At 38.2% G+C, this 13,112-nt stretch overlaps 1 protein-coding gene across 1 annotated transcript in view; it reads right to left on the reverse strand.

Annotated features, from left to right (window-relative positions):
- OTUD7B (OTU deubiquitinase 7B) overlaps positions 1-12,545 on the reverse strand; it is a 35,643-nt gene extending 23,098 nt beyond the window's left edge. The window contains exons 1-5 of the mRNA XM_044672598.1: positions 12,458-12,545; positions 5,625-5,813; positions 3,742-3,969; positions 2,005-2,106; positions 838-965 (exon numbers count right to left, since the gene is read on the reverse strand). Of these exons, the coding sequence (XP_044528533.1) occupies positions 838-965; positions 2,005-2,106; positions 3,742-3,969; positions 5,625-5,813; positions 12,458-12,542 (732 nt within the window). The 5' untranslated portion in view covers positions 12,543-12,545. The remainder of the gene's footprint in view (positions 1-837; positions 966-2,004; positions 2,107-3,741; positions 3,970-5,624; positions 5,814-12,457) is intronic.
- Positions 12,546-13,112: the final 567 nt, after the last annotated feature.

The raw sequence follows: 13,112 nt of genomic DNA on the forward strand, positions 1-13,112 counted from the left end.
CCTTTTCTGCCTTGGGAACTAATACAAAATATTAATTCTAAGACAGAAGGTAAGGATGTAAAAAAATACTGATAGAGGCACAGATCACAGAGTGAATGAGACAGGCAGAAAGTGAGAAAAAGAAATGAAAGATAGATGGGGAAGATAAAGATGGAGAGGCTTATTAAGTTTATACAAATGTACCACTTAAGGGGGAGTCCAGTATTATATATAATCAATGAGCCTACTTGGTTGGCTAAATGGTTACTGAAAACTTGAAAAAGCATAGTTTTAACTCATACAAAAAGTTCTTTTTTTGCCAAAATAATACCCTCTTTAAGTAAAGGAAATTCCTCACTGGAAGATCTCTAAACCAATGAAATCAGGTGTTTAATCCAAAAAATTCTTTTAAATTGGCATTTCCAAACTTTGTTCTTTGTTTATAAGTCTCAAAAGTGTGAGTGCTCCAAAAATCTTCTCACTTTTCACAGAAAAAAAAACAAACAAACAAACAAAAAAAAACCCTACTTCTCAGCTTCCTGAAAAGTAGAAAGTGCCATGTTTCATTTTACAGAGATTATCTTTCATGAAATAAAATCAATAATTTAAATTAAAAACATATAGCTGTTTTATTTTTATAGCTAAAGGCATAAATTATATCATTTCTTAGAAACTTCGTCATCGACAAGCACCTGAGTACCTATGATGTGGTGGTTCCTCTCTCCTGCCTTTTGCTCTAAGAATCTCTACCCTAGAGGATAATCTGGATTTTGTACCTTTGCAGGTAGGAAAATATATCTGCCTTAGGAGATTTGCCTCTACAACACTGGGAAGGTTTTTCCATTCAGATTCTCCTACCTCCTTATTTTGCTGTGTTTGTTGCCACCTCCAACGCCGTTTGAGTGCCTCCTTCTCTATTCCCTTCTCCATCAGTGAGTAAAGTGCCTTACGCAGCATTAGGTCCCGATCATGGAAACCCCACATCCCTATAGAAGGAGAGAACTTGAGAAGGAAAAAAGGCAATGGCAAGTACTGATTGATTTTGCTTGGAAAAACTGCACGAAGCAAAGTGGGCTGAGCCACAGGTTCAAAAACCATGAACCAGGGAGCAAGTGAATAGAATAAAGATCTGTGTTCCCCCTGACAACCCCCAACCCATTCTAACCATCATGTTTTCAGGAAGGGCAGACCCTAATTTACAGGTTGTGAAACTTGTAGAAGGGCTTCGTCTCTATAAACCCCAATTAGTGAATCTTTACAACTAAACAAAGTGCAACATACTAAAACAAAAATCAGAAAAACTAATATACGAGCAATATTTAATGCTGTGCAAGAGCTGCATGTATTTGAAAGTTTGGGTTGTCCCTAAAGTGGGGCAATTCTATACTAAACATAAAAGACATACAGAAACATAATTTTACACAGACTTATGGACTGCTGGGAAACCACAGAAGCAGAAAGACAGGTCTGTCATGCAGCTATATGAGATGGAGGAGACTGAGAAAGGGAAGGGAAAATGGTTCTTTGGGCAGATGAAGACTAAGAGAGCTGCAAACAGGGGCTGCTATTTTAACCCAAAGAATAATTTTTATGGATTCACAGTGCAGTTGATTATATACATGAAAAAGAGGAAAAGACAGATCTAGTTTTCACCTTAGGTAGTATGAAGGGTTGAGATATGGAGGATGACCCAGCTTACTGCAGATATGCTCCCTAATGGAGCCTACACTCTGCCTCTTTTCTTCATACTATCTCTGAAAGCACAATTGGTCACTGATCACCAGTAATCAATTCTAATTCCCTGACCTGGTTGGCGTAAAACAAAAGTCAGATGGTGATACACACATGAAATCAGACTCAATGGCTCCTCTCTCCATGAACACATATCTTCACATATCCTTCATATCTCAGAAATTCAGTTGCTTCTTTTAATGAAAATACTATCTGCTCTTGGGCACTACAGGTTTTCTTCCTGTTCCCAAACAAGAGCCCTTGGAGGAGGCCAGAGACCAGGCCAGGACTCACCAAGAGAGGCTGCATGCAGAAGGCAGTTTCCATCTCCTGTTGTTGCTAGGGGCAGCAGTCTTTGGCAGGTAGGGTCCACACTTACCCACCAGTTTAGACGCCCTGTAGAAACATAAAGGATGGCAAGAAATAGAAAAAATAGATAAAATAATAATTCTTTCCATCAAACCCTATGTTTCTTTGCTCCTGCCAAAACTGACTCAAATTAAAATATGGATAATCCCCTAAAGCATGGATCACTTTTTTACTCTTAAATCCCTCAGGAGTCAGCCTAATGCAACAAAGTTCAAATGCTTAGAAGGAAATGCTAATAGGGCTAAGGCTGTGGATTCAATGCCTATGTGGGCTCATTAGTCTTGATGTTATAAGACCCAAGAAAGCAGCTTTACCTTACTCAGCTACTTGGCAAACATATACTATTTACTGTAATATGATCAACAAAATCTATCATCAGTACCAGACAGAAAGGGTTCTAACAATATCAACAGCATAATTTTCTTTTTTTTTATTATCAATATCTTTTGTTTTATAGCATCTTCATTCCCCAATATGTCCCTCCCTCTTCTCCCAAAGACTTTAGTTCATCAATAATGAACACAGCAATAAAATCCAACATGAATATGCAGTGCACCACAACCACAGTCCCTCTCTCAAGGAAAAAAAAAAAAAAAAAAAAGGAACTGTATTCTTATAGTAGCATCACTTTCATAAATGGCAGTATATTATCACATGGTTCAAATTTAATAAGACCAAATTCTATAAAGTGCCAACAAAAACTAGTCTCATTGTATGATACTGGAAATTTGAGGGTCCTTGAACTAATTTTGAGGTCCCTGTTTAAACTTCCTGTGGACAGTTAGGGCTTTTTCAAACTACATTTCCCATGATTCCTCTTGCATAATCACATAGACAGGAAGTGTAATAACACAGAGAGAAGAATAAAAAGGAAGTGCCTGGAAGGGCATTGCTCTCTTTTCCCGCTGAAGCAGCAGAGTGGTGGAGGTAGTATGGTGGGTCTTTCAAACTAACTCTTAATATGGCACTTGGCTTCATTTTTCAAATGGATACCAATAAATCCTTTAAAACCCTAATATTTTTAAATTTATCCTTTTATATTCATTTTATTTCTTACAATTGCTTTGTAATTAATTCACAGGAAATATAGCCTAATTTTGTGGATTATCCATTGGGATTTCTAATCCATGACTGGAATCACCCTCTACCCCAAACTCAGCATACTCCCATCTGCCTCCCTCTATCATACCAAGCTCATTTTAAAAACAACCTATGTCAAACATAACTAGGAAGGTAAATCTGTTCATTGAGAAAAATCATAGCCACAGTGATCCTTAGGGGATTCCTATGTGATAAGTAACAATTTCTCCTTTCCACATATGCAATCTGTATTCACTTTGTACACTGCTTTTAAGCCCTTCTAAGGCTTTCCCTTGTCTACTGACTGAAAGCTTCTAGAAGGCAAAATGGTGTTTGTCTCTACCTTCCTCTATTCATTCCAAAGCATTCAGGATTGGATTTCATACATTTTTGGGTATATAAGGGAAAATTCAATAGGTAGTATTTTGTTGCCTATCAACTTTGAACATGATTAAATTGCACCCTACGAACTGAACCTAAAGGCTATAAGCCTAATCTAGAAGTAACATATAAGCCCTATTCCTCTCCTAGGAAGAAGAATAATGGGAAGAACGACATGGATGAAGGGCCTCCCTTGCTGACCTGCTTGTTCCAGAGCAACCAACATGGACTGTTCAATGAGGTCCCTTTCAATGAAGCTGCGGAAGTCTTCAGTGAATACAGTGAGGTCTGGGAGCTGGAAGGCACAGATGGGCATCTCCAGGGGGTGCTCACTGCTCCCTCCAGTTCCACCACTAGAGGAGACATGGGATCGGGCTAAAGAAACAATGCTGGAACTGGCATGAGAGATGCCTCGAGACAAGCGCTTCTCTGCAAAATAAACAAACAAATAAATAAATAAAATAAAAATGGATTCCCTTTAGAACATAAGACCTCACTCTCCAACCAGAAAAATTACAAATATTATCGGAAGTGGTATTCTTCCCAATGGGAAAGAAACTGCTATTCTCATAGACTTAAGTAGGGCTTCAAAACTTCCCCTTCCACAGGCCAAAAGGGATGAGGGGCAAGGGGGAAAGGGGTCAGGATATAGAATGACGAGTACTGATCACCCCTCTGAAAAAAACAGAAACAATACTCCAGGCCCTAGAGCCTTGAAGTTAACACCAATGAACTGACCAAACACTCATTCTTTCTCCTTTAGAATTTGCCTAGGTCTTTCAAACTTCCCTAAGACTGGGTCCTTCCCACTTCTACTTGCCACTCACCAACAAGGTCACTGGCCATTCCAAGACACAGACAGAACAAAGTCTTTGGACTCTGATGGGGAGCTTCTCTTAAAAGATTGGAGGGGAGGGGCAGCTTGGTGGCTCAGTGGAGTGAGAGCCAGGCCTAGAGATAGGAGATCCTGGGCTCAAATTTGCCTCAGACATTTCCTAGCTATGTGACTCTGAGCAAGTCACTTAACCCCCATTGCCCAGCCCTTACCACTCTTCTGCCTTGGAACCAATATACAATATTGCTTCCAAGAGAGAAGGTAAGAAAAAATTTTTAATTATTTAGGCAAAGATTCTCCTAGACTATACTCAAGGTCTTAAGGATAATTAATGAAGAACTTTCATTTTGGGGGGGGAAGGGAGGGAAAGAAAATTGATAGTTCTATTTAGAAACTCATCTCATTAGCCCTATCTCCTTTTGTTTACTCTATTTACCTATTCCCTGGTACATCTTTCTATCAACAGTTTTACACATAGTCAATTCATGATTTTACATGAAATTATATTTCAGGAAAGCAATATATGGATAATCAAAAAAAATTCTTATGTGGCATTTATATGGTTTAGTCCAATATATTTGTCTAATTATATACAATTAATTTCCACCCCTGAACAAACACAGGCAAAAAAGCAATGTGACACAGAACTGTGATGAGGGTGGTAACAGGGGGAAATGGCTTTTTTTTTTTAGGCAATGAGGGTCAAGTGACTTGCCCAGGGTCACACAGTTAGGAAGTGTCTGAGGCCAGACTTGAACCTAGGACCTCCCGTCTCTAGGCCTGGCTCTCAATCCACTGAGCTACCCAGCTGCCCCCGGAAATGGCTTTTAAAGAAAATTTGCCATAAAAAATATGCAAAATGTTGTCAAGTGTTGACTATAGTTATAATCATTTATAATACCTTAAAGTTGTTGCAATTCTTTGAGTTTTTTCCTCCCTATGTATTCTATCTTTACTAGTAGCTCAAAAAGTTCTAAAAGAAAGTTTAAGAATTATACTTCTTTCTTCTCCATCTCCCATAAAGCTTAAAACAGAGCCTCAAATACAAGTCACCCCAAATGGCAGGAATACACTGATTTTGACTGGGAGGTCTTACATGCCTCATGCACTGAGGCACTTGGAAGAGAAAAAATGACACCCAGAGGACTCAGCTGGCTACTGACAAAATGCAAGAGATATATTACTAAATCCCCTTTCTGTTTCCAGTTACTCTTTGTCCCTCCCTTATTGCATCTACATACTTCTGTACCTTGAATAATGTCATCCTGACGATGGAGGGTGGGCCGGAGAGGGCGGGTGGGCTCCCTTTCAGAAGGTCCCTTCTCAGGAGGTCTGGGGCCACCACGACCCTCACTGAAGGGTGGAGGCAGGTTCCCAGCATGGACCTGTCGAAGCTGTTCAAAATCACTGAGGGCTGCACTTACATCCCAATTTTTTCCTAGACAAGAGACAATACAGAGGGAAAATTGGTCATCTCAGAATCAAGTAAATAAAGGGAAAGTCATGGAGTAAAATGCTAGAGGGCAACTTTAATGGGTTAAAGAGCATTCCTTTACTTAGAATGCTTCTTAGCATTAATGTGTACAATTTGCAGGATTTAGGCTGCATTGATTAACATATTTCACAAATGTTCTATTAACTATCATTTTTACAGAGTTTATATTATCTAAAAACATGTGGTTCTTCTCATGACCCACCAAACACTGAGCCAAGAAGAATAAATGTCCTTACTCCCCACTTTCATTTTTTGATTGCACCTTTGCTACAAGGGACTCCACAACATCCCTTCCTCTGAGGTTTCCTCCATCATTCTTTACCACGCAGCTGAAAACCTTCTCAAAGTCTATCAAGTTTCAAGTTGTTCCTCCTTTATCATGAAGTCCTATACTTGGCTCACAGCTTCCCTTCAGCCCACTTTCTGACCTCATACACAAAGACTTCAAAAGCTGACATCCTCTCAAACACAATGGCCCCTCAATTCATCAATCTCCTAAGCACCAATTACTTCCAACTAATACCTCAGCCATACCCAGGGATGGAACCCATTTTATTCACAACTGTTCCACCTCTCTGACCTGAAATTCTGAAATTATTTTCTTCATTAATCTAAAAGGTTAGCTGCTAAAAACAGAAGGTGGGATCTGAGCCATGTTCTGGAGAAAGCCAGCCTCACTAAGAGGTATAGGTAAGGGGGTAATGCATTCTAAGTAAGGGTGTCCACTAGTTCCAAGGCACAGAAAAAGGAGATTAATTTCATATTGGAGGACCTGCAAGTAGACCTGTGTGGCTAAAGTATTCAGAAGGGATTAAAGGGTAAGAACTCCAGAAAGACAGAAATTAGGTAGGTTATGAAGAGCTCTAAGTGTCAAAAAGAGGAATTTCTTTTTAACTCTGGAGCTCATCTGGCCCAGTCAGGCCTGTGAGTTTGAAAAATCACCTAGAAACTACATGGAAGATGGACTGAAAAAGGAAAAAACTTGAGAAAGGAAAACCAGTCTGAAGGATATTCCAACATTCCTGGAGAAAAGTAATGAAGGACTTAACTAGGATTGGTAAAAATGAAGATGTATACAGGAAGTAAGAAGGTAGAAATGATAGGACCTGACAAAAAATGTGGGTGAATATAAGTGAAGAATCAAGAATGATACCCAGTTTGATAGCCTAGGTGACCTAGAAGATAATGGTGCCACCCTCCCATTAATGAGGTCTTCCTAAAACCTCCATTTTGGGGAAAGGCCCAAACTAACCATTCATCATTCTTCAGACTTGATCAACATGATTCAAATGCCTTCTGACTCTACTCCTTCAGTCCTTGGAGAATGGCCCAATTAGGCATCCCTAATTCTCTGGACTTAGTCACTACCCCCTCAAATGGTAACTTCTTTTGTTTTTCAGATCTTCTTTTTTACTATATATTCTATACTATATATATTCTAGTATACAAGTATATATAAGCTCCTTGAGGACAGGAATTTCTTTTTGTTTATATTTGCATCCCCAGCACTTAACACAATGTCTGGCACATAGAGTAAGCAATTAATAAGTGTTTGCTAACAGAAATATGCAAGTGTGGAAAAGAGAATGGATTTAGAGGGAAAGATGTTTTGGACAACTGAGTTTGAAAATGCCTATGAGACAGACATCTAGTTTGAAGTGTCCAAGAGGCATCTGGTGATACATAGTTGCTCAACAAAAAGACTAGGAATGGATTTCTAGATCTGAGAATCATCTACAGAGATGATCATTTGGACTCACTGGGACTAAAGAGATAGTGAGATAGGCTAGAACAGTGGTATCAAACTCAAATAGATCATTTTCCTTAACCTTCCTCTCCCTCCTCCCCTCCCCCAGTATATTTCTCTTTCCTTTTCTTTCCTTTCTTCTTATTAAGATCATCAAGATATATGTCAATAACATTTATTAAACTCCTACTACATGCAAGGCACTGTTATATGTGCTGGGGATACAAATAAGGGAAAAAAGTCACTGCCCTCAAGGAACTTATAATCTAATGGTTGAAGATAATAAACTAAAAAAAAAAATGGAAGGGGAGAAAGTACACTTCATTAGGATATGGTAAAGAAATTAAAGAAATCCTATAGTTGTGCAGTCAGGTGAAAACTGAAATGTTTGAGATGAGCTCTCTCATTAAAGAGAGGTTTGCCATTTATGGCTCTACAGGCCTACTATATTCTTTGCTTTCTGGAATACTGTAGTCTAAACTTTTTGATCTTTTACTGTGATGGCTACATATGATCTGCTGCTTGGTAACTGAATTCTATCCTCCTGGCTACTTACTATAGTTTTTATTTGACCAGAAAGCTTTGGGCTTTGACTGGAATTCTCTGGACGTTTTTATCTTAAGGTTTCCTTCAAGAAGTGACCACTGGATTTTTTTCTGTTTCCACTTTGCCCTTTGGTTCTAGGACATCCTGGCAGTTTCCTTTTGACATTTCTTGAAAACTGATATTTAGGTCTCTTTTGGGTATGGCTTTCAGAGTTCAATGATTCTGAAATTCTCTCTCCTCAATGTTTTCTAGGTCAGTACTTTTTGCAGTAGAATACCTTACATTCTCTTCTTCTAGTTTTCTTCAGTCTTCTGTTTTAAATATTTCTTTTTGACTCATGGAGCCATTAGCTTCTAATTGGTTCATTCCAATTTTCAAATACTTGGCTGCTCAGGCAAGTTTTTGTACTTCTTATACTAAGCTATTGATTTCCTTTCCATTTCTCTCTTTTATTTCCAGCTCATTCCTTTTATTATTTTTTCAATTACATATAGAAAATAATTTTAACAATTGCTTTCTGACTTTTTGCAATCCAAGTTCTCTCCCTCCCTCCTTCCCCTCTCACCTCCTCTCCCCAGGCAGTAAACAATCTGATATATATATTATTATAGTGCTCTCATGCAATACAAATTTCCCTATTATTCCTCATGTTGTAAAAGAAGAGATATATTGCACATGTAAGAAAAAATTCATGAAGGAAATAAGGCAAGAAATGGCATGGTTCAATCTGCATTTAAAGTCTGATAATTCCTTGTATTTTCCAATTCTTTCTTCCATAGCTCTCATTTCTTCTCTAATTTTCTTCTTCCAGTCCTCTCATTTAATTTATAAAAATATTTTCAACTACTAAAAAAAATTATTGCTTTATCTCTTTTAGTAATTCTATTTGAATTTGTACTCAAATTGTATTTTTCTTTGGGTCTTTGTTTGTAGATAAGTTTTAGAGTCATCTTCTTCAGAATTTGTATCTTGAGCATCTTTGCCATAATAATAACTTTTTTAAAAAATGAAAATAGCTTTTTACATAGGACTTTGTTTAAATTATAGTTTTCTTATTTGAGAGTAATTTTAGGATAAGAAACTTGCTACCTCCTCCCAGAATCCAGAAAATGAGTTGTTTGGAGAAGGCGCCATGGAGATGCCTGCAAAAACCTCATACTGCACCAAAAGATCCATAATGAACTTTGGGATGTAGTGAAATTGAACTGTGGGGGAGTTGAATGCATTTATTATGAATGTAAACCCTTATGCCAAAGGGGACTGCCTCCTAATTGGTTTTTTTTGGTCAATGCTCCTAGTGATCATTGGTTTTGTTCTTTCTCTTTTATTTCCCTTTTATCCCCAAATTATTGCAATTTCCCCTTAGAAAGTGCAATATTGTAAGTACTTCTAGAAGATCTTTAGAGGTATAAGCTGGTTATGTTTAAATGATCCATTGGGGAGATCCCCAAAGGATCACAGGGGGATTGTGAAATTAATTTCTGCCCCCTAAAAACTATGATTCCCAGCACCCCATTCTCCTCCTGTCATTATGTGCTAATGTAGACAGGAAATAATCCCCTCCCCTTCCTATAGTAGTAGCGAAGGCCAAAGGTCTTTTTAAACAGGCAAGAGAGTCTAGTCACATGGTTCTATTTTGTTAGATAATTGTCCTTTAATTCCTTTACTTCCAGTGATTATTAATACACCTTATGAAATATATTACTTGGAGTATTGGATTTTAATAGAAATCCTACATTTTAAAGAAGGAAGGAGAAATGCTTTCTCATTATGTCTTCTTTAGAGCCAAGGTTGGTCACTATCATCAGAAAGATTCCATTTGCTTTGTCATGATCCTTTCCATTTATATAATTGATAAGTCAACAATTCACCAAGTACTTATACAGTGCCTGGCATTGTGCTAAAGTCTAGGAATATAAAAATAAGTCATAAGCAAGACAGTCCCTGCCCTTGAGCAACATACATTCTCAATGGGGGGAGAACAACACATAAAAGGAGGGTGGGAAGGGGAGGGGACACTACAAAGTAGAGACAGAGCAATCAGAAAAAGAGTTCCAAGAGGAAGCCTGGACACTTTCTTTAAAATGGAGGCTCTGAGAGGTACCAATCAATCAAGAGGAAGGAGTGTGCCAAAAGTAAATGAGGCAAGAACTGCAGCACAGAGTGAGGAACAGAGAAATGAAGTCCCTGAGTATATTGTTTTCCTGACTGTTTACTTCTCTTTGCATCAGTTCATATAAGTGATCTCACTCTTCTCTGTATTCATTATATTCAATGAAAAGCTAAACAAAGGAGACTGTAGTTTATCCTAGAGAGAACAGAGAGTCACTGATGCTTTTTGAGCAGAGGTCCTGTGCTTTAAAAATAACAATTTGGCAGCTATGGAGAATGAATGAGAGGAGAATAATTAGGAGGTTTTTACAGCATTCACCTACTTCAAGAGGCAGAGCATACAACCAAGAAAAGGTCTTGTGAGTGAAGAGAAGTAAGAGGTTTTATATGGAACAGTATCTAAAACCACATGGCCTTTGTTATATCAGAAAGGATCTGACAGCAATCAAGGACTAATGAGAACCGTAACAGTGAGGCACAAAACTGGAAAATATATAGTTTCAGATTTCACCACACAAAAAAGTGATATGCTTTGAAATAAAATTTGAGGTCCTTCATTTTAGAAAGATCTTCCATTGTTGACTCCACCACAGATGAACTAGGAAAGCTAATAGGATTTTGGCCAAAATTCACTGACATTCGTCTTTTTAAAAATGAAGTATTAAGAATAAGGCAAGGGGCAGCTGGGTAGCTCAGTGGAGTGAGAGTCAGGTCTAGAGACTCTAGAGGTCCTGGGTTCAAACCCGGCCTCAGCCACTTCCCAGCTGTGTGACCCTGGGCAAGTCACTTGACCCCCATTGCCCACCCTTACCAATCTTCCACCTGTGAGACAATACACCGAAGTACAAGGGTTTAAAAAAAAAAAAAAGAATAAGGCAAGCCTCTGCTAAAGGATTTAGTCACTGTCCTAATCTAGAGTGATACCATGCCCACTCAGGCTGGAGTCAGCTCTAGTACCCTCAAAGGTTGCTTGTTCAACAAGTCAAGCAATATTCTGAGCTTCTCAGCAAGAAAAGTCCTTTATCCATAGCAGTTTGTTCAAATCTATTATACCAGGGTGGTGATTGTTAAGCTTTGTCTAGAGGACCTCAATCTAAGTCACAGAAGAGGTAAGCACTGGTAACAGGCTGATTCTCCCAAAAGTCAAGGTAGAGAATAGAAATCTCAAAAGTACACCCCAACATAAATAAGTATATACAAAATAAATGCAAGTTACATTGAGGGAGGTGAGAAGAGTACTTAGCAACTAAGATCCAGAAAGGTTATACTTAGGTATCATTTGAGCCAAGTTCTGAAGCTCACAAGAGAGTCTAAGAGGCAGAAGAAAGGTGGCAGTGCATTCCAGACATCAGGGAAATCCAGTGCTCAGAAATAAGAGATTGGGAAGTATGTGTGAGGAAAAGCAAGAAGCCCAATTTGGCTGGGCTTTACAGTGAATAAAGTTGGAAATGCTGGTTGGGACAAGTTGTGAAGGCCTGAACAAAGGAGTTTAAACTTCTAAAAGCAAAAGGAAGACAGTAGAGTTTATTGAGTAGAAAGGACTCACATAATCAGATGTAGGCTTTAGGAAAATCAGGGAGGGGAAGAGACTTGGAGACCAATTAGAAGAATACTGAAATAGTCTGGGTGAGAAGTGATGAGCTGTCCAGATAAGGGTAGTGGCTGTGTGAATGGAGAGAAAAGAACAGAATAAAGAACAACATGATTCCTGTTCTATAGGCCCTTATAATCTAGGATGGTCACATGTGCCTGAAGACAGTCAAATAAAAACACATTCAACAATAATTCACACTAATTAAGGCAGAGGAAGGGAGTAAAAAGCATAATGACATAGAAAATGCTAAAAAGTGAATGATCAAAAAATTACATTTCAAGATACATTTTTTTTCACAGGAGATTTACTTTCTTTATACTTATGTTCTTCTTAAGCCAGTATGAAAATCAGCCCGCAGTTCTTGAGCACACGGTAACTTGAAGCAGAGGGAGGCAATTCAATACTGTTTTCAGTGATAGTGGGAGAGCCACTTTTCATTTTAAAATCATCGTTTTTAAGAAGAATTTAATGATTTTGTAGTTGGCTATATTTTACTTTAACAGTAAACTACCATGTGCCAATCCTTCTGCCATCTTCATATTTCACAAACCAGTCCAGCAAATAAAAAAACAATTCCCAATTCCTCACCTTCCAAAAGATCACGGGCCAACCCTGGTTCTGCTCCTGTAGAACGGACAAAATCTGACAAAACAGCATCCATGTCCAGGGTCATGTGATCATGAAATCCTCTCAGAGAGCTGGAGGAAGGTGGAACATAGATCAACACTCAGGCTTCCACCTAACAAGGAAATAAATGCACACATTTCAAATTTCACTATAAGAAAATCAGCTCAAACTTGAGGAATTTTGCAAATGGGGACTCTATACCAGCCCATTTATCCCTGTGGACTTTAAAAATAAAGTTTAAAAGTTAATTTGAGAAGTAAATTTAATTTTGCTAACTCATCTCCAATATATGACTACTACTTTGCCTTCTACTTCCCTAAAAAGTTGTCTTGACAGTCAACTCCTGAATGTATTAATGAACGGAAACAGTGGCACAAAGTATAGATCAATCATAGAAAAATTAAGCAGCAAATTTTAGATCTATCTGTAAAGGCAGGGCTTCCTTAGACTTTAGATTTAATGAAAGCAGAGAAGTGAAGAACTGAATCGATGGTTTTGAATTTTAAATTAAAGAAAACTTAGCAAGCAACTTTGCAAAGACAAGAGTAGGGAATCCAAAGGTATGTGGCAAAAGAGATTTTGTCCTACTAATTATTTTGTGAAAATAATTCTTTCC

The sequence above is a fragment of the Gracilinanus agilis genome, chromosome 4, assembly GCF_016433145.1.
Source record: "Gracilinanus agilis isolate LMUSP501 chromosome 4, AgileGrace, whole genome shotgun sequence".
Taxonomy (NCBI): Eukaryota; Metazoa; Chordata; class Mammalia; order Didelphimorphia; family Didelphidae; genus Gracilinanus; species Gracilinanus agilis.